Raw genomic sequence first — 20883 nt, forward strand, 5'->3', positions numbered from 1 at the left:
GTCTCCGCCTACTCTCATACCTCCACCAACTATCTCCAAGAAGAATGTTGTCCACAGGGTAAGGCCATCTGGTGACCTCTTCTTCTCTCTTCCTTTTCATTTCTAAAATTTCTACCAAGTGTGTCCAGTTGGGACAGTGGCATTATGGCCTTAGCTTATCTTTGTGAGGTGGTCCTTGGAAGGCCAAATATCCCTTAGCCTGGCATAAGTGACTTAGTTTCTCCTTGGTCTCGGAGCCAATCATTATTTGTAATGCAATTATTTGGCTAACAAGTAAATCACACACACATACACACATTGTCGGGGAGGGATTTATTAAAAATTAACAATGACCCTGGCTAGTAAAGAGCTCTTTGAACTTAACAAAGTTTTTTTGTCCTGGGTCTCTCCAGCAGATCTGGGACTTGTAAACTCCATGGTGAGGGAAAGAGGACCCTACTGGGGCGAGGTGGGGGGGTGGGTAGGACTCAGCCTTTCATTCTCCCAGTGGACAGGCCTGAGTCCCCCCCGATGCAGACGGCGGGAGGCCCAGTGTGGTCAGGGCTCAGGAATGGCACCCTGAACTGTGGTCCTAGAGGAGAAAGGCAGATGGGGACAGGGGGTAAGGGCAGGTGAGGAGAGTGTGTCTGAAAAGCTGTGTATCAACATGGATGGACCAGCTCAGGGGACTGGGGGGTAGTGAGGGTCGGAAGGGCAGAGGAAATCACTCCACCCACATGAAGAATACCAGGAGCAACAGAGGTAGACATCAAGGAAGGCCCCTGACTGGTAGGAGTGTTGGGGGAATTGAAGAAGAGACTGGAATGGAGCCCCTTTCTCAGGCTCCCGGGGTCTGTCCTGTCCCTCTATAGGGAGCCTGGATCCTGGTGGAAACGGAGGGGTTTTGAGAATGAAAAATAGCAGCCAGTGGCTACCTGGCTTCATCGCTTCGGCTCTGTATCAAGCTAATTAACCTCCCTGAGCCTTGGCTTCCTCGTGTATAACACAGAAAGGATAACAGAATTCCCTGGGACGATGATTTAGGAGGGCTGACCCGGATGACAAGGCGAAAAGCGGATGGTGGCACACCGTGCGCCCTGCGTAAATTTCGGGGTGCCCATTAGTCCCTTTTCCGGAAGAGTTGGACAGAGCGCCTGGCGGCGGGTGATTCAGTGGGTTAGGTGGATCAAATTAACCGGAAGATTTTCAACCCAGATTCACACTTCCTGTGGAGACAAGCCCCAAAAGAGCTGGTGAAGGTGTTTGTAAACAATAACAGGGCAATTCAAAGGTTGCCGCTGGCAGTGAAAACAGTGGGGGTTAGGGAAGAGACTAGAGCTGGAAGCGGCTTCTCTCTTCACCAGGGACGGGGGCTTAGGGTCCAAGCCAGGCAGGTATGGACATCATTGCAGTCACATTGCGCGCGCGCGCACACACACACACACACACACGCACACACACACACACTCCCCGAACCCCTCCGCCGCAGCAAAACCCAGAACCCCTCAGGGACACGCGATTGTCCAGCTTTCGGGTGTCCCTGTCCGCGCACAGGAATGAAAGAGTGGGTGGAAGGCGGGGACGGGTTTGCGGGACGGTAATGGCCGAGGAGATGAATTCGTCCGCAGCAGCCCCGAAGGCAAAGCGTGGCGGTGGGGTGTGGAGGCGGGAGAGGTGTAAGGCGTCCTTGAGGGCTCTGGGCGGCCGGGGAAGGGAGCTCCGGGCTCAGCCCGCAGCGCCGCCTCCCGAGAGGAAGGCGGGGGCCGGGAGGAGGGAGCGGGAGGAGGCGGAGGGCGGAGGAGGGCGGCGCGCTGAGAGGTTATTTGTGGTTCGCTTTGATCCCGAGGGGGAACCTGAAACTCTCACATTCCTGGCATAGCAGCCGCCTCCGGCGCGGGCCGACCCTGGGGCTGCGCGCTGGGGCCCGAGCGGCCAGAGCGTCGGCGCCACCGCCGAGTGCACACCTCCGCTGCCGAGCCGAGCCGAGCCGGGCCGGGCCGGGTCGTCGGGTCTGACTACGCCGAGCACCTGCGGACCACAGCGGTAAGGAAGGCGGCTCCGGGCTTCGGGGAGCGCTCGGGCCCGGGGAGACGCGCGTCCAGCCGGAGCCAGAGACCCCGTGCAGCCCGCCCTTTTCCGGCAGCGGGAGCCGGACGCACCGAGCGTCCGCTGGGTGAAGTGCGCCCTTTCGAGGAAGCCGCGGAGGCGGCCCTGAGCCGTTCCTCGCTGCCGGCCCCTCGCAGCGTGCCTGGGTCTGGGGCTGTCGCTGGCGCGCGGGTCCCTTGGGGCGGGAGTAGGGGGACAGCCTTTGGGGAGAGCGGGGTCCCCTGTTGTGGGTCGTGGGCCTGGGAGAGGGGCGCGGAACAGGGCAGGAGGCGCCGCTCGGAGTTCAAGTTGCAGGGCCCTGGGTTTGAACTGGTTAGGTGGGGATTACAGGTGTCTTTGCCCCCAACTAGTCCAAGAATTCCTCTTTGTCTTCCTTGGAAAATCCTCTCTGGAGCCACGGAATGGCTCTCACTTAGAAAGAATGCAGCCGGCCGTCCAGCCCGGTGACGTCAGCGTTGGAGCATTTGGAAAACAAAGAGGGCTCGGGAGGCAGGGAGGGAGGCGGACCCGCAAAGCTTAAAGAACTCAGTGGGCTACCGGCTACCCTCGCCTGCTCGCTCTAAGCGCCCCGGCTTCCTCCGGGTGTTCGTGGTCGGCTTGGAGTCCGGGTAGGGCTGGATCCTGGCTGGGTTGCAGTCCGACTTTGAGACTTTGCTTGGGGGTTCCTTAGGCCAGCGAGAGCCGGAGTTGTGTGCTTACTTAGGAACGGGGATGGGGTGTTCAGGGAGTCGCGTGCGCTGGTGCACCAAAGGTGCATGGCTGGGGTCGTGGTCCCAGATTTAACAACGGCTCAGCTGAAAGAATGTGCATCCGAGGGGTCTGACAGGGACAGACTCGGCTGAGAGGTCCGGTAGGTGTTCCCCGCTCCCAGGCACATTTCTGCGGGGAGGAGACTAGGAATGTGTCCAGGAAACTCTGCATTCGGTACACCCCACCCCCCTCTTCGTTCTCAGCGGGAGTCAGCCCAAACTGATTTTTTTTTTTTTTTTTGTAAAAGAAAATGCCTCGTGGATGAAACTCTAGGGTGAATTGATTCTGGTTTGTTTTGCCTCTGGCAACTCTGGAGTCTTGGATCTCCACACCTACTGTGTGTAGGGAGAGGGGGCGGCGTGATTGGGTGCCGGAAAGGATGGGGACCGAGATGCCTTCCAGACTCCACTCCCTCCCCTCCTTTCTGGGCCGCTGGGAAGAAGGAGTGCCAGCCTCCCAAATCCAAAATGCAGTGGGGCCCTGGGGCTACTTTTGAGGCAGGGGAGGGGCCATGTTTTTCCCACTCCCCGCCCCCCATAAGTAAGGACCTATGGAGATGTGGGTTTTGTTTGGTTTTCCCCAAATCTCCTTTGGAGGTTTGTGTTGGAGGAGGCTGTGGGAAAGGAAGCCCAGTGAGGCGGGCAGTTTTCCAGGACCTGAGCCACTGAGAGCCCAAGCTCAGAAGAGAATCCCTTCCTTGGGACACATGCCCTGCGCTGCAGGCTCCCAGCCCCAGCAACCGGGAGCTTCTCCCTTGCTCCCTTACTCCTCCAGTTGGCTCAGATGGGTGTTAGTGATGTCAAGATGCCCAGCGCCCACCCCCACAATGTGGCAGAGGACCATCCGGGTCTTTTTCTAAGTAGCAGGTGTGTGTGTGTGTGTGTGTGTGTGTGTGTGTGTTTTACATCTGTCCGATGGTCAAAAATCAAAGAGGCGGTGCAATCCTTTGTCTTTCCAGGTGCTCCCAGGCACTTGTCTGCACACAGACTGTGTGACTGGCCCATAAACCTTGATGCCTCATTTCACAAAACCATGGTCCTGTGGTAGCTAGCCTGTCTTCTCTCATCCTTTATTCACCAAACCAGATGACTGATTTCCCTTCTTCCCATTCACCTTGCAGAGTGACTGCCAAGGTCATGCCATGACAGGGAGGGCACAGTGTGGGAAAGGGGGTAAAGGGTGATGAGTTAACTGTGCCAAGGCTAGGGCTCAGGAGTGCTGCATTCTAGAGGGACGTAGGGGCTGTTTGCCTAGGGCTTCTACTAGGCTGGACTGATTGTTCACCATGTGCCAAGAAGCTGGGACCCTGTCTAACCCTGGACGTGCTTAGTGGTTATACCTGAGCTACCCCTACGCTGAGGTCTCTCATCAGCCTTTTCATTGGGAAGCTGACTGCAGGAGGCTGTGGTTCCTGGGTCATTGATTACCTTCAAAGTTACTGGGGTCTTTCTTTGGGCCTAGTAAGTCTCTGCGAATAGGACTGTAATGGCAGTCCTCTGCCAAGGATTTACAGTGCACCAGGAGCTCGGCGGCCCTTGGCTTATTTAATTTTCAACTCCATGAGGCAAGCATTACTCTTTCATTTTTCCAGTGGAGAAACTGAGTCTCACAGGTTAGGTCACTTGCCTTCATCAGTAGGTGGCAGCATTGGCAGCTGAGCCCAGGCTTAGGTGACCCTCCACAGCCTTGCTCTTTCCTGCGTGCTGCCCCTCATTGCTCTTCTTTCTCTCCTCCCAGGTGCCCTGGGGCGAGGTGCCACGAGCCGCCAGCGGGTGTGTGGCAGCCGAGGAAGCATGAGGACGCTGGAAGACTCCTCTGGGACAGTCCTGCACCGTCTCATCCAGGAGCAGCTGCGCTATGGCAACCTGACGGAGACGCGCACGCTGCTGGCCATCCAACAGCAGGCCCTGCGGGGTGGGGCCGGGGCTGGGAGCACAGGTAGCCCCCAAGCCTCCGCCGAGGTCTTGGCACCCGAGGACGCTCAGGTGCTGCAGCAAGCCACCAGGCAGGAGCCCCAGGGCCAGGAGCACCAGGGCGGTGAGACCCACCTGGCAGAGAATACCCTCTACCGGCTGTGCCCGCAGCCCAGCAAGGGTGAGGAGCTGCCCACCTATGAAGAGGCCAAAGCCCACTCCCAGTACTATGCGGCCCAGCAGGCGGGTCCCCGGCTGCATATCAGGGACCGGGATCCCCGAGGGGCCCCAGGAGCCCATCGGAGTCAGGACGAGGCCCTGCGGGAGCTGCGCCACGGGCATGTGCGCTCCCTGAGTGAGCGGCTCCTTCAGCTGTCCCTGGAGAGGAACGGTGCCCGGGCCCCCAGCCACATGAGCTCCTCCCACAGCTTCCCGCAGCTGGCCCGCAGTCAGCAGGGCCCCGCGTCCAGGCCCCTCCCAGCCGAGGGCCCAGAGCCCCGTGGACCTCCACCTCAGTACCCCCACGTTATGCTAGCTCATGAGACTGCCAGTGCTGTCACCGACCCACGGTACCGCACCCGCGGAAGCCCACACTTCCAGCATGCTGAAGTCAGGTAACTGCTCACCCAGATCTTTCAAGCTCTTGACTTTCTTCCAGATGATACTTGTGCCAGGGCTGGCAAGCCCCAGAGGAAGGCCACCAGTACACCCCTCTCCTTCCCAAGGAGGGGCTGATTCCTGGAAGAGAGAGTAGGACGTAGCCCAGATCACAGGAGAACTTAGTGGTGTCTTTTGCTTTAATTTGGAGATGGATACTATTGTGTGATTAGCTATCAAGTAACTAGGGTTTCCAGGGGGTACCAGTTACAGCAGCAGGGTAAAGGTTAGGTTTTTGAAAGAACTTGCTCAAGACAAGGGCTGGGAATCCTTGCCAAAGTGTTTCCAAGCTAAGTGGGAAAAAGGTGAGACCTCCTTCCCCGCAGATGTTTAAGACCAAGTGGACAGTCTGCTTTCTGTGATTAGTGGGAGGCACTCCTTACTGGAGGCAGGAAGAGCCATATGGCCTCCTTAGAGACCTCCCCCTATTCTACACCCAGGCAGGAGCTGACCGCTTGGTACTCTGCATTTCCTTTCCTGTTTCCCTATGTGCCCCAGGTGGCTGGAGCCCCTTGGGGCAGAGGACTTGAGGTCCAGACAAGCCCCTTTCTGGGGCACTGGGAAAAGGCTGCTGGGGAATGCAGAGTTTGATTCTGAGTGTGAAGGGAAGCCGTTAGAGGATGCAATTTGGCTTCCTTCTTTCAAAAGTTCCCTGGGGCTTCAGGTCGAGAGAATGGATTTGGAGGGGCAAGAATGGAAGCAAGAGACCAGGAGGAATCAGAAAGCCCAGACAGTTTGCAGAAATAATGGTTCCTAGGAATGCGGCTCTGCCCCAGGCTTCTCTGTTGGCCCAGCACCTTCTGAGAAGCGGACACACACTGCTTCATTCACACACTGCATCTCCCCTCAAGCTGGTCTAGGAAACCCCACCAGTGGGGCCAGAGCATTCGCCGCCTCCTTTCTTCTGGAAGGCTCAAGGATGAATTCTGGTTCTCATCATGCTTGCTGAGTCTTCATTTAGTCACCCACTTTCCCACCATTTGGCCTTTTCCTGGGATAGATGCCTTTCCTTGCTCTCGAGAAACGAGTGACGCCATGGTGTTGGTATGGAGGAGTAGAGGATGGAGCCTTGTGGGTTTTCTCCAACCTCCACCTCTCGTGCCCAGCACCCCCCCAACCTCCTGCTGCCTTAGCTCCTTTCTCAGAGCTTGGTCAGGGAGAGTTTCGGAAGCTGAGTCGTGGGTTTCTTCTTCTGGAGCAGCCTTACTGAATCCTGTCAGGAAAAGATAATATCGTGGAAAGGAAGTAGACCACAGGAGAACAAAAAAGGGAGGGGGGAGCAGAATAGGGGAAGGGAGAGCAAGTGTGAAGGGAAAGGAGACTCTATTCTTTCTCAGAGCTACGTCATCCACAAAGAATGCCAGTTGTGTCTGCCTGGCCCAGTGCAGGGGGGAGAAAGTTCGTGAAGCAACCCCAAGAACGCCACATTTAGCAGTGAAAGGAGAGCTTGCACATTCCTGTGGGGACCCTCTGTTCAGCTCTCTCTGGAAGCTCTACCTTAGGCAAGGAGAGAAATAGATCTGTCCAGCCTCTCCTTTCAGCTGATCACATAAAGATGGTTCATTGGGAACTTGGGGCAGGGACTTTTCTTCTAGCCTAGGATCCTCAGGGGAGCAGGGGAGGGAGGGGAGGTAATGGTGGGGGAGGGCATGAGCACTGAGGTGTGATGGATCCACGCGTGGCATCCAACTCTCATGGAGCGTCTGGGACTTGGAAAATTCCTGGTGTGATGGAGGCAGTCTGTTCTTTTACACTTGGGAGTCCCAAGGCCCCAGAAAGGCCCTGTGACCAGGCTTCACCCCATGCCTCTTGCTCTTTGCTCCTTCCCTTAATGGGGCTCTGAGAGTGACATTACAGCATTGTTAGAGGCCAGTGGAACATCGTCTTTAAACTCGAGCTATCACGGTGGTCCAGAGATAGCCCCTATGACTAAGAAAACCAGGGTGTGGGTCACATTTACTCTTTTTAAACAGACAAGACGCTGCAGTTACCTCTGGGAGAGATAGAGGCTGGGCCGCCATGGTGGGAGCACGTGCTGTAGACCCAGGATCCTGCCAGGCTTTGTGTAGGCCTGGCCAGCCCCTTGAGGCTGGGAATGCTAACCCTCGTGAGGAGCAGAGGCATGCCAGCACCCCAGAGACTTGAATGCCTATTTTGTAGACTACTTCCCCAGACATCCATCTTACCACTCTGCCCTTAGCCACAGTATTCAAAAAATGTTTCTGCGATGGGTGACGGGACCCGAAATAGGAGGGAGAAAAACGTGGTTGTGCCAGACTGGCAGGTGCTGGTGTGAGAGGCTTAGAACAGACAGACATAGGGGTAGCTACTGGGGTCCAGCCATCAAGCAGCCCAGGGGCCTGGGAGGCTGTGTGCTCAGTCACCTTCAGTGTGGCCTCCAGACCCAAAAGAACTTCTGTGAATTAGAAAGGTCCAGTGCGCAGTGCTTAAGATGCCTTATTTATCTGCTGGTGGCTCATAAGGTCCCAGCCAACTGTGATGCTAGGTGTGACACAAGCATCCTGATGTTAAAACCCCTGCTAGACTCCCTTGAGGGTCTAGGGTAGACACCATGGGGAAAAGGCCTTCCCCGCTGGTCACTGCCTGATGTCGTGGGGAGCCTCTCCCGTATGCCAGGAGGGCTGGGCCTACTCAGGGCCGCTCAGGTGGGAGCCACAGGGGTCTGTGCCGTCTCTGAACACTGTCTTTTCTGCTCCCCAGGATCCTGCAGGCCCAGGTGCCCCCCGTGTTCCTCCAGCAGCAACAGCAGTACCAGTACTTACAGCAGCCCCAGGAGCCCCCCCTGCCCCCACACCCAGCTACTCTCAGCCATGGCCCCCTAGGCTCCCTCGGTCCACCCGAGATGGAGGGGCCAGCAAGCACCCAGGCCCCCTCTGCCACCTCGGGCAGCGCCCACCTGGCACAGCTGGAGACCTTGCTGAGGGACAATGCCAGGCTGCAGAGGGACAATGAGAGGCTGCAGAGGGAGCTGGAGAGCTCAGCAGAGAAGGCTGGCCGCATCGAGAAGGTAGGCCCCACTGGGACCTCAGAAGAGAGGGGACATGGTCAGGGGTGGGGGAGCTGCTGCCCACCCCTTCATCCTTCCCATGCCCTCCCTCACTGACTCTAGACAGCTGGGGAGCAACCTCGAGTGTGAGCAGTTGCTGCCCAGCAGTGATAAAAAGAGCCCATTCACCAGCTCCCTACACACCCTTCCCCTGCACACACCCCCTCCTGCGGACACCTCCCACAGAGAGCCCTTTGTGTCCCCCACACAACAGCAAGTCTGTTCTAGGCCAGCCCTGGCCCCAGAGAAAGCCCCTCCTCTTGGAAAAAACGAGCTACTCATTGGAATCCCAGCCGAGCTTGGAGCAGAGCTTGGAGCACGTGCGGAACCTGCCAGCAGCCAAGTGGGAGGGGCCGCTGGGGCCAGGCTGGCCCTCTGCAGCGGAGGGTGATGGCCACAGGAAGAAATACTCCGGCCACAGGCAACTGAGGCTGGGGGCTCGTGCCCCCTTCCTTCGTGAAGGTTTACTTGCTGTGCATTCAGCTTTGACAGGTGGCCTCTGGCCTCCTATGGTGTCCCAGCTTGCTCAAAACTTCCAGAACATGGCTGGAATCTTTTTTCTGTGCCCAGTCCTATCCCACGGGGCTCAGACTCTGAGTAGAAACTGACCAAAAGTAAAATACTTCCTTCTGGACCATTGGGCGCAGGGAAGCTGTGTTGGGTCAGTCCAGGGCAGCCACTTCCAGAGAACCTGGCCCTGGGTTCACTCAGCATTGGCACAATTGCGGGGACCCTTGCATGCTGGTTCTAGTATCCAATTTGGGCTTCTGAACATCCCACTATAGCCCCCTGGATTTTTTTTTTTTTTTTTTCTTTCCATCACCTTAAACCTTCTTCTCACTCACCCTTTATGATGGCGTAGCAGAGCAGCCTGGGCCTGTGGAGGGGACCCTGAGGGCACACATTGTCTGGGATCTGTCCCCTTCCTTCAGCTCCCCTTTCTGCCTCTTGCAGCTGGAAGGTGAAATCCAGCGGCTCTCCGAGGCCCACGAGAGCCTGACGAGAGCCTCTTCCAAGCGGGAGGCCCTGGAGAAGACCATGCGGAACAAAATGGACAGTGAAATGAGGAGGCTGCAGGACTTCAACAGGGATCTTAGAGGTGAGAGAGAGCACCCAGGGTGAGGGGCTGGCGAGCATCTGTGGAGGCCCTGATTGTTCTGGTCTAGGGAGGAATGGAGAATCTCTGCATTCTGCAAAAATAAGTGTAAACTGGCTCACAGGGGGCCAGCTTGGAACTCCTGGAAGCCACCTTGACAGGGGGATACTTGTGTCTCTTCTGCACCTTGGAACCTCTCGCGGAACCCTCACTGATGTGCCCAGTGTCTCCCTCCTCACTTGGCTCAGGGCACACCCAGTGGTTCCCTATCAGCCTGTCCCTGGTTTGGAGGGTGCAGCCCCATACCCAGGACCCCAGGGGACACCCGGGCAGGCAGCTTCACCTGATACTCCCAGCATCTTTCCTCAAAACATTTTTTCCTTCATTTGAAACAGAGAGATTGGAATCTGCAAATCGCCGTCTAGCAACCAAGACCCAGGAGGCCCAGGCAGGAAATCAGGACATGGTGGCCAAGCTACTTGCTCAGAGTGAGTGGGGTTCTCGCTTAGAGGCCCGCACAGATAAGTGGGTGGGGAGACTGTGGACACAAAGGACTGGCCCTCCCGCCTGGCAAAGCAGTACTTCGAACACAGGATTCCAGAATGCCTACTATGTACCCGGCACTGCGGTGTCTCAGCTGGGAGTGATGGCTTCCAAAGATAAGATGATGTTCTGTATTTATTGGAGAGATGAGTGGTTAGCAGAGGGACACTGAGGCGTAGTGATTTGCTGAACTGTGCTGCTGTGTCGGTACAGTATCCTTCAGAACTAGAGATGCAGTGGGCAGTGGGGGAGGCCAGATAACCCTGGAGGCAAGTGGGAACAGAGAGAAGGAATGTTGAGTTCCCCAGGGAGTTCCAGGCACAGGAAGGTTAGGGGTGCCCAGCTGGAATGTGAGAAGCTGGGGAGGATGGTGCAACTGGGCCATAACAAGGTGGGCAGGTGAGGGTCCCTGCAGACAACCCCCAGTGGGTTCCTGGAGCTTAACCAGGCTGAGGAAAGGGTTTAGGAAGCTCCTCTAATAGGGGTGGTGGAAGGCTTCTGGAAGAGAGTGGATGAATTCAGTATTGACTGGTCTATTCAGTCAGTCACTTGTTCATTAGCAGAACCATGCTAAGCCCTTCTCAGGAACTGGGCAGAGGGTGGGAGCAGGTACTGGAAGGCACGGGGGCGGGGGGCGGTCAAGCGAGAGGGGCTGAGCTTGAGAAGGAAGCAGGGTCTTCTAACCACAGATGTAAGGTAACAAAGGTGCCCCTGGCCTTGGAGACTAATGAGTGGGAAGTCCCCACTGGCCTGAGAGAGGCTTTGTGGGGATGGCAGGGGCAGAGACCTGCCCACAGAGGAAGAGGCAGTGGGATGGCTCGGGGAGGTACATGGAGTGGGACTAAAGGAAGCTTGGCAGCAGGAAGAAGCACTACCAGTCAGAAGAGACAGAGGCAGTAAGTTCCTACTGTGCTGTAATGGTGTTCGGGCTTTTGCAGAGAAATGGAATGGGGGTGGCTGGTGTCCTGGTGAGAGTGGCTTTGAGAAAGCCTACTATATGTGAGGGGTCTGGACAGAATGGGGCATCCAGAAGTCAGGGAGCAGCTTGAGGACTGAGCTCTGGCTGGCAGCACCTCCTTCTGCTGCACGGAGGGCTCAGAGCCCCAGACAGGGCTGCCCAGGACAGCAAGTGGGGGGACACGATCCTGAAGGGATTAGGGGTTGGGGTGGAGCAGGAGGTAGGCTAGGCCATACGGAACAGAGCAAGGTGGCAATGACTTTGGGTGCCTGGGAGGGAGGTGATGGTGGGGAAGGACAGAAAGGGGGCAGCCCTTGGTGTAGCCCTTGGGAGTTGGGGAGGGATGGGTTACTAGCAGGAGGCGGAATGGGGGCCTCCTGGAGGAAGAGGGTAGGCTTTGGGGTCTCACACTGCCGCAGAAAGGAAGTCGCTAGACAGATTTCTGGGAGCCAGCAGAGGAGAGGCAAAGTGGGGGAGGCTGGCCTGGAGACGTTTCCGCTCCCTGGGGAGCAAGCGCCAGGCTGTTCTTGGCTCCTCGCTGGAGCCATTAATCTCGCAGCCGCGGGTGACCTGGATGCCTGGCATTCCTGAGCCGCAGGGCTGTTCCGCTCTGAGCCTGCCCCCCCACCCCCCCACCCCCCGCCACCGCTCCCTCCCCTGCCTAGAGCCACTGAGACAAAGGGACAAGGCCAGAGCTGGTGGGCCCCAGCCAGTGGCTTTCTCCAGGGCTTCTGCCTGCCCTTGGCTCCCTCCGATCTCCCTACTTGTCTGCCCCGCCCCAGCTAGGAGCTCTCCTCCCCGACAGATAAGAGAAGCCTATGGTTCCATCCTGGTGGCTGGGGATGGCCCCTACCAGGGCCTTAGATGTTGTGCAAGGCAGCAGGAAGCTGTGGGGAAACAGAGACTGGGTCCCCCCATCCCTCCCCAAGGACTAAGGAAAGTGAAGCAGCTCTTCCTTGTTCCTTAATACGCATGGAGAAAACATAAAACTCCCAGGGAAAATGTCTCTGGTTGACCTCACCTTTTTTCTGGGGTCAGTCAGCAGTAGTAGGAAAGGGTGATCACTGTCACCAATGTCACCTACTTTTGGTACAGACCCCCACCCCCACTCCACCCCACCCTTGCTTTGACTGCTCTGGTCTGGCCCTGACCTCTCTGGGGATCTGGCCTTGAGTTCTGAGGCCGAGCTCTCTTAGCTGTGTCCACCTTGAGCATTTTCTTCTCACCTGACCCTCAGGTTCTGGGGCTGGAATATGGGGCAGTCATGGTAGACTGGGAGGAGAGGCTGCTTCCTGTAAGCCCTGTGGGCTGTGGGCCCTTGGAGCACATAACAGGAAGGGATCATCGCTTCTAGGCCCAAATCCACAATGTACTCTATCTGCCGGCCTCTCCACCATGTTCCTTAGATGCTAAGTCAGCCCACTGCGGATGCCTCAGTTTCAGTATTACTGAGCTTCCTCATCTTCCTCCATACCAAGGAGTAAGGCCAGCCTGGACCCACCAGCCTTGAAAAATTCCACAATGAGCCAGAGCTGGCCTAGGTTGCCTGTGTTCTCCTCCTCCAGTCCTAGGGTCCTCAGTAAGTGAATCTTCCCTTGGCCTGCCCAGGTCCCAAGCCTTCACTCTTCTATTCCAGAACCTGTCTCCTATGGTAGGTACTTTGCTACATGTGGCTCAAAGACTAAAATTAAATAAAATGGGATAAAATTAAAAATTCAGTTCCTTCCTCCCACTAGCCATATTGTAATTGCTCGCTCAGTAGCCACGAGAGCCTAGTGGCTACAGCACTGTTGGCACAGGGTGGAACACAATTTGATTACAGCAGAAAATCCCACGGTACTGTGATAGAGCACACTCTAGAGACGGTGCCTCGGAGTCCATCAGGCAGGCCCTACAGCCCATCCCCTTCTACCCTCCAGCAAGACGAGCAGCCGACACCCTCTTTGGGAGCAGGGGGAGCAGGCTGGACTGTCAGAGGGCAGGCGGGTGGGAGGTGAATTTAGATCTAGAGCATCAGCTGGAGGACTTCATGGTCTGGCTTGGGCCTTAGTTGGCCCCACAGTGTGAAGTGGGTCCCTGAGCAGAGTTCTCCCAGCAAGAGAAAAAAAAAAAAATCCCTATTTAAAAGTTGGGCTAGCTAGGAGCTTAGACGCAAATCTTCGGACCGTAGTCATTTTGATTGTGCCACGAAGTTTGCATTCATTATGAGCCCATCCGCCAACATCTCAGTGGTCCCCCAAACCAAGGAGGGAAATGTAGCCTTATTCTGGGGGTCTCTGGGTCCACGGAATGAGTCCTGGAGCCCGCTTTGAGAGGCCTCTGGGTGTGGGGGCCTCCTGCCACAGCCAGAAGCAGCCTGGTCCTTGGGAGGCCAAGCCTACTTGGGTCCCCACTTTAGCAGCACCAGTCCTGTGTTTTTTCCCCCATATGTTGCAGGTCACGTATCCTACTTTGAGGGGCTATAGTTGAAGGCTTCAGGGGAATGAGATATGTAAGCACCTGGCCCATGGTGCGGCTGGCCTTTCCTTTCTTCCCTGTTCCTTCTCTTGTGTTAACGATGGTTCTGTCATAGTCCACCTGCACCTTCTCTCATCTGTGGGTTCCTATCACAGTTCCTATCTGGCCAGTCTCTAGTGTCTTCCTGAGGCCCAAGGAACAGGGTGAATGTGTTTTGGAAATGGTGACACGAAGTGCAGATGGACGGTGTTTGGGGCTGTGTACGTCCCAGCAGAGGCAGCGTAGCCCAGTTATTACCGCAAATGCCCGTACCTGTCCTCTGCCATAAAATGGCAATGGTAACAATAGCGCCTAACTCCCAGGGTTGAGGAGAGGCCAGGACGCAGACGCATCCACGGAGCCATCCGTGCAGAGCCCGGCATGTGGTGGGCGCCCGGTGGGACCAGGTGGGATGGTTGCCATCCCTGACCCAGCACCCCTGCCTCCCCGCTGCAGGCTACGAGCAGCAGCAGGAGCAGGAGAAGCTGGAGCGGGAGACGGCCCTGCTGCGTGGCGCCATCGAGGACCAGCGGAGGCGCGCAGAGCTGCTGGAGCAGGCTCTGAGCAACGCGCAGGGCCGGGCGGCGCGCGCAGAGGAGGAGCTGCGCAAAAAGCAGGCCTACGTGGAGAAGGTGGAGCGGCTGCAGCAGGCCCTGGGGCAGCTGCAGGCGGCCTGTGAGAAGCGTGAGCTGCTGGAGCTGCGTCTGCGGACGCGCCTGGAGCAGGAGCTCAAGGCCCTACGTGCCCAGCAGGTGAGCTCCGAAACCCAAGGCAGCGAGACCCCGAGGAGGTGGCGTGGGGAGGGCGGCATCTGGGGAGCCGCTGCTGAGATCCGGGTGGAGGCGCCCTTGGAAAGCAGGGAGCATCTGTGCTCCAGCCTCGCCCCAGCTCCTCCCAGCCACCAGCCTTAGAAGAGGCTTTGCCTCTTGGCCGGGTGCCAGCCGTGGGCACTTAGAACGTGGGCCTTGGTCCTTGGCAGCAGCAGGGGTTGGCATCCTTGATCTCTGGAGAGATAGCCCAGCAGCCTCAGTGTGGAAGACTAGCCAGCTCTCATGCATCTCCCTGACTGGAGAGGGCAGGTGGTAACCCAGATCCTGAGTCTTCATCCTCGCTCTCGGCTGTGTTAATAATGCTAGTGTTTACGCGTGCTGGGCCCATAATGCTAGTGTTTACAAGCCAGATGGAGTTCTGTCTCCACTCCCCACTTGACCCTTCCCACGGGGCTAGAGTGACCACAGACCCTGGACTTCCCAGGTGGGCCCTGGTCTGCACCAATTGTCACGGCGTGATTATTGAGAGCACCCCTTTCCCCATTTGGAGGATACTTTCTCAGGTCCCCTGTGCAGAGGCAGGCCTGATCTTTCTTACGCCCTCAGCCACGCGGGTGTGGGGAGGCAGAGCACCTGCTTCCTCTTTGGTAGCAGCAGGGCAGGGAGTGGGGGGGGCGGCCAGGTGAGCTGGGAAGGGCAGAGGAAGCCCCTGTGGCTAAGGGAGGGTGCAGAGGTGAGGACCCGGGGCTGCCGCATCCCAGCCTCCGCCCTTGAACACAGTACTCCCTTCTCCACAGAGACAGGCAGGCCCCCCAACTGGTGCCAGTGGCAGCGGTGGGTCCCCAGAGCTCAGTGCCCTGCGGCTGTCAGAACAACTGCGAGAGAAGGAGGAGCAAGTCCTGGCGCTGGAGGCGGATATGACCAAGTGGGAGCAGAAGTATCTGGAGGAGCGAGCCATGAGGCAGTTTGCCATGGATGCAGCCGCCACGGCTGCCGCACAGCGCGACACCACTCTCATCCGACACTCCCCCCAACCTTCGCCCAGCAGCAGCTTCAACGAGGGCCTGCTCACCGGTGGCCACAGGCATCAGGAGATGGAAAGCAGGTTGGGCCAGGACCCCTGAAGGGTCCGGGTGGCACTGTCTGGTCCCTGCCGTGCCCCTAGCCCCTGATAAAACACCCCTCTCCCCACGAGGCTCAGCAGGCCTTCCTCCCTCTGGGCCGGTTCCCATAGGTCTGGCACACCAGGCATCCGGCACATGTTCTTTCCCAGAGATACCAGCCGACTTTTTGGTCTGCCCAGGGGATCATGGCTGTGCAGGTGTTGGATGCTTATCCAACGCTCTGGCCTCTGTCTGCTCTTCCCACCCCCAGTCACTCGGGAGAGCAAGACTTTCCAGTGGAGTCCACACCATGAGCCACCGCAGAAGGAAGGTGGACTAGCTTTGGCTAGTCCTGGCTTTGGATAGCTAGTATTTTCTCTTCAGAAACAACCTCAGAGGCCCCACAGGATTTCTGTTTGACATATGTCCGACTCATAAGGCCAAGCAGGACAGCTAAGCTCATTAGATGGTCAGCAGCTCCGGGGCATTGCCCCACAGGGCAAGGGTCGTGCCCTTGCTGTCATCTGAAGAATCCAACCCACCCTTTGACCTGCCTTTGCTGTATAAGAAAGGCCCAGTGCCGTGTGCCCTGGTAGTTTTCAGGGCTTGGGATTCCAGAACTGTGATGACCTTTCTGAAGTCTCCCTCCGGCTTTCATGAGGTGGGTAGGGTGGAGGCCATTGGATCGGCGGGTCTGACCATGTGAGCGTGGTCTCTCTCCCCTCAGGTTGAAGGTGCTCCATGCCCAGATCCTGGAGAAGGATGCAGTGATCAAGGTCCTTCAGCAGCGCTCCAGGAAAGACCCAGGCAAGACCGTGCAGGGCTCCCTGAGGCCCGCCAAATCTGTGCCATCTGTCTTCGTAGCTGCCACAACAGGGACCCAGAGCTGGCAAGGTCTGTCCTCTAGTGAGCGGCAAGTGGATGCCCCTGCCCGGCTCGCTACAGGTGAGAGGAGGCTGGTGGAAGGCATAGGTAGAGGGCTAGGTTGCTGTCAGGCCTTTGCTCCCAGAACCGAGGCTCAGACAGGGCTTCCCAATCCTTGAACCCAAGGGAGCCAGCTTCCATACTGGCTCCGGTGACCTGGCAGCCCACAGCTGTCCTGCTGGTGTGAGGGGGCATGCGCTAGCCCCCACCCCTGTAAATTCCAGCACATTGGACCCCAGCCACCCGCCATCTAAGCAGAAATAGAGTTTCCTTTGCAGAGGGACCTTGCAGGCAAGGTCCTCCGCTCCTCTCTCAGCGGATGCCACGGAAATTCAAGAGTACCCGCTGGTTCTCAGATTTAACCCGCTAAGAACGCTTTTGCCACTGAAGAGCTTTGGAAACCAATCCAGCCTGATAGTTATTCCTATTGGGAAACAGGAGTACTGACCGAATCTTAACGAAATTCTTGAAAATCAAGAGCAACCCGTACCACTACGGGCCCCCAGTGGGTACAGTTAACTTGAGGTGTCTGTCCTTCATGGGGCTACCACTAGTTCCATGAGGCAATAACTGTCAGCCTCCTGCCTTTCCAGCGGACCGGGCCCCCGAGGAGGAGCCAGTGGCCGCGGCTCCCCTCCCTGCTCACGCCAAACATGGGAGCAGAGACGGGAGCACCCAGACCGACGGTCCCCCAGACAGTGCCGCCGCTTGCCTGGGACTGGATCCCGACAGCCTCCTGGGGTACAGCGGGGGCCAGAGGACAGCCTCACTGGGTAAGTCCCCCTTCCCGGGACCTCTGTGCCACACAGGGCTATGGACGCGCTGGGGCATGAGCTGGAACATGGGGCCCTTCATTCCCAGACCCCTTGGCTCCCTGCACGCCACGGGGAGCTGCACACGGTGCTGGACGGGCTGGCTGTATGGGCCTCTCCATGTGGACGTGAGGGCTGGTCGGATGCACGGGTGGAAGGAACTGAAAAGCCCGAGCACAGACAGATCCCGAGTTCAGAAAGAAAGCGGCTGTGCGGGAGGTCCTTTGCCTCCTCTCGCGTAGCCTTCCTTACATATTTCGTTGCCAATCTAAGCATCTAAGATCATGCAGTTTGGCAAGTGACCCGATGGCAATCTCAGGTTAGAAGAGTTAGTTGAAAAAGAGTCCAAGACTGAGATATCTGAGAAGATGCCTTTTAAATGTTTTCTTCCCTTTCACATTAGCCCTCGGGTGTGGGCCTGCGCCTCACGGTCCCAGAAAACCACAGGCGCGGAAAGAATGCTGTAGCCTCCCTCCTTCCCTCAGGGCTCCCCCTCCCTCCGAGCCTCCAACCAATTTAAAGTTATAAATAAATGTGTCCTCCACGTCGGACACTGACCGTCTGGGTGGAGAGCTCGGGGGCGCAAAGCCTTGTGCTCGGTTGGTCAAGTGGGGTGGGGTGGGGGTACCCGGGTACCTGGGCAGCTGAGGAAGGCAACGTTGGTGAAGGGAGATCCTATCTTGAAAAGTGCCAGGATTTAAAAGGGCCATCTTGTGATGCTCACTGACGTTTGCCTATGCTCTTGTCTCTCTCCAGACTCTGTTGCTATATCCAGAGTCCAGGACTTGTCAGACATGGTGGAGATACTGATCTGAAGGAGGTAGTACTTGGGGATTCCGAACCATTCCCCTTTTCGTCTGCCCTCTGCTGCTCTCAACCATTCCAGCAGCCCCTCCCAACTGCTGCTGCCCGGCTTTCCCCAAACCAGGCACTCATTCCCATTGACCGGCTGGTGCCCTGGGGCTTAAGAAAGATGCTACAGGGGTGAGGGGAGCCGTAAGAACACCTGCAGAAGACCCTGCTTCTCAGCTCCACATCCCTCCTCCTGAGCCCATGCAGAATGAGGATTCCCAGGCTGACTATTGGGGTAGAAACTGGAAACCCAGAAGGGAGCTGAGCCCTCTCTGGACCCCCAGTTGGCGCTCAGGCAGGAAGGGTGGGGATGTATTGGTTTGGGAGACTGATTTCCCAAGATGGCTGCCCATGGACCCCAGGTGGGCTGGTTCAGCAGCCGTGCTGTTCCCCTGTTCCCTCGTGGCTAACTGTGGCCCCGCCCACCTCATCTGTTCTCAGCTCCTCACTGCCTCCCTGAGATCACTGAGACTTGCATATTCGGGGCACTGTGGAGGGTGTTAGTCCGAAGAAGCCACAGCCTCGTCCCCTCAGCTGGAGTGGGCAGGGGCCATCTGAGTGGGCTGGGATAAGCTGTGCAGTTTGTACATACTCCCCTTTCCTGTGAAACAAGATTGAAGCATGCCGCTTCGGATCTGTGTCCTCTCTGTTCGCCTGTCCCTACCGCCACGGTTCCTGTAACTGCTGACTAGCCTCTCAGCTCTCTCCCTTTCTCAAGTTCTTGGCCCGTGGATTTTGATACTGTTTGATCCACGTGACATTGGCTGTCTTCCTCCACCTTGAGCCTTGTTTAAATGCCCACGGGACCCCCATTACCAGCCTCTTGACATGGCTCCACAGCTCCTGTCCCTGGGACATTCTGTCAGTTTGGTTATGAACCCTGAGCCAGATGAAATGAGCCGCCAAACACAGACATCTGGGGGGCATCCCAGCACCAATTCTCTTGAAGAAAACTGGAGAAGTTGCTTGGTTCTCATCAGAGTCTTTGTTCCCACCTGGAGGGATTGGGAGAGGGAGCTATGCTGGTGAAAAACTGGTCAGTGAGCTACAAGATGTGACTCAACTCCTCTGAATGGAGCCCCCAGCACAAAATGGCGCCCACGAGGCTGGTTCCTCAAGCTACCGGTGAGCAGCGCCCTGAAGCAGGGCCAGTGCTTCGGAATCAGAGCAAAGCATCCATGTGACAGCCTGCCAGCCGCAGTGACTTTGACTTCAGGTCTTAGAGTCCCCCAGCTCAGCCCGAGGACCGATTGGTGGGTTTTAGTAGTTTGTCTTGACTGTTTTTAGTTCTCCTTGAATCTTTGTTTTTTCCTTTACTGTTTTTAGGTTCGGTATGTGTTTTTATTCCCATAATTTCTCAAGTTTCCTTTTTAAACATTTGCATTTGCTGGACAATTGCATATTTTTTTTAAAACCCTCTACCCTTCTTTAAAGCTGATAAATACATTTGGTTCATGTGCATTGTTTACAAAGCAACAAGAAAAAGAAGAGGAAAAAAATGGCAAAAAAATATTGTGAAAGAAAAAAAACAACTTAATATATTTTGGATTAATATTTGGTATTTCTTTTAAAGTATTTTTTGTGCTGTGAACGTTTTCTGCCAAAGACCATGACGTGTGTCTGTATGTTTAAGTTATCGTAAATATTTAAAATGTAAACATGGCTGTTTTGTTATGCCACCCTGTACCAGGACTGCTGCTGCATTCCACTGGGTATAACAGTATTTTAATAAAAAAAAAAAAAATTAAAAGTGGTGTCTTTGCCCAAGTGAGAGACTACGTGGGGACAGAAGGAGGGAAAGGAAAGGGTTGGGGAGTTGGTGAGTCACCCGTGTCACAGTCCCTACGCACTCTTGGCTCTGAACCGTACCCTCCCTCCCTCACCCCGTGCTCCTTACACACTGGCCAGACCATACCCATGAGTGGCAGCTCAGGGTCACTGCTGTTTCTTGAACATAATGTTTTTCTCAGTCTGGGAGGGGCTGGCAAGTGGGCAGCCTCCCCATGGGTAGCTCTGTCCCAGCCGGTTTTGTTTGGCCACATGGTGTGGTGACTCCATGGTAGGATTGGGAGTCCCAAAACGGCTTTATCCTTCCCCCAGCTCCACCCAGCACAGGGAGTACCAGCCGCCCAAGAGTCCAGGCGCCATGCTTGCCCTCTGCCTGGACACAAGCAGAGGGTGTCCGTGTGTGTGGCACATTCTGGGACTCTGCCTCTGTCTTGCTATGGTGTCATCATCTTTGCCCTGTGCCCAAGAAAGCATGTCACTCCAGGACGCCTGGGTGGCTCAGTGGGTTAAGCATCTGCCTTTGGCTGAGGTCATGATCCCAGGGTCCTGGGATTGAGCCCTGCATCAGGCTCCCTGTTCGGCTCAAGGCTGCTTTTCCCTCTGTCTGCTGTTCCCTCTGCTTGTGCTCTCTCTCTCTGGAAATAAATGAAGTCTTTAAAAAAAAAAAAAAAAAAAGGCGTGTCATTCCAATCCATAAAAGAGAAAACCATTCTCAGTCTCAGATGTTAGAAAGTATCTGTCTCCAGGGGCCAGGCAGCACGATCAGGTTCCCAGTCAGGATGTGGGCCAGCCGTCAGGCTGGCAAGGAGGCAGAAGGCAGCCCCACAGGCTGGGGGTTCTTGAGGGGAACATTCAGCCCCCACCACTGTGGGGGAATTATTCTCAGGGCAAGTGTAGGGACTCAGCAGCAGTGTTGATGAGAAACCCAGTAGGATCCTAGAGAACATGTCTTCTTGAGCCAGCCTACCTGCCCACACGAAAGGGAATCAAACAAGAGGAAGAATTGGAAATAGCCAAGGACTTTTTTCAGCAACTTTGCATCCCCGACTTTGATGGGCTTCAGCAAATG

At 56.4% G+C, this 20883-nt stretch overlaps 1 protein-coding gene across 2 annotated transcripts; it reads left to right on the plus strand.

Moving 5' to 3' along the window:
- The first annotated feature begins 1883 nt into the window (after positions 1-1883).
- AMOTL2 (angiomotin like 2) lies at positions 1884-19780 on the plus strand. 2 transcript variants are annotated; one of them, XM_044252328.1, is made up of 10 exons: positions 1884-2022; positions 4573-5362; positions 8127-8433; positions 9427-9571; positions 9964-10056; positions 14022-14317; positions 15133-15440; positions 16166-16383; positions 16956-17135; positions 17931-19780. In XM_044252328.1, the coding sequence occupies exons 2-10, from the start codon at positions 4629-4631 to the stop codon at positions 17987-17989; spliced, it is 2340 nt and encodes a 779-aa protein (XP_044108263.1). In that variant the 5' UTR covers positions 1884-2022; positions 4573-4628; the 3' UTR covers positions 17990-19780. The 2 variants fall into 2 exon arrangements, with proteins under 2 accessions (XP_044108263.1, XP_044108264.1); XM_044252329.1 differs by lacking the exon at positions 1884-2022 and adding an exon at positions 2710-2935.
- Positions 19781-20883: the final 1103 nt, after the last annotated feature.

This window comes from Neovison vison, chromosome 6 (assembly GCF_020171115.1).
Source record: "Neovison vison isolate M4711 chromosome 6, ASM_NN_V1, whole genome shotgun sequence".
NCBI classification, from domain to species: Eukaryota; Metazoa; Chordata; class Mammalia; order Carnivora; family Mustelidae; genus Neogale; species Neogale vison.

What these genes read in the sequence shown, in the direction of transcription:
- AMOTL2 (XM_044252328.1), top strand. Translation starts at nt 4,629, where the DNA reads ATGAGGACGCTGGAAGACTCCTCTGGGACAGTCCTGCACCGTCTCATC. An exon ending in AGGCTGGCCGCATCGAGAAG is followed by an intron (nt 8,434 to 9,426) that starts GTAGGCCCCACT and finishes TGCCTCTTGCAG; the next exon opens with CTGGAAGGTGAAATCCAGCG. An exon ending in GGCCAAGCTACTTGCTCAGA is followed by an intron (nt 10,057 to 14,021) that starts GTGAGTGGGGTT and finishes TCCCCGCTGCAG; the next exon opens with GCTACGAGCAGCAGCAGGAG.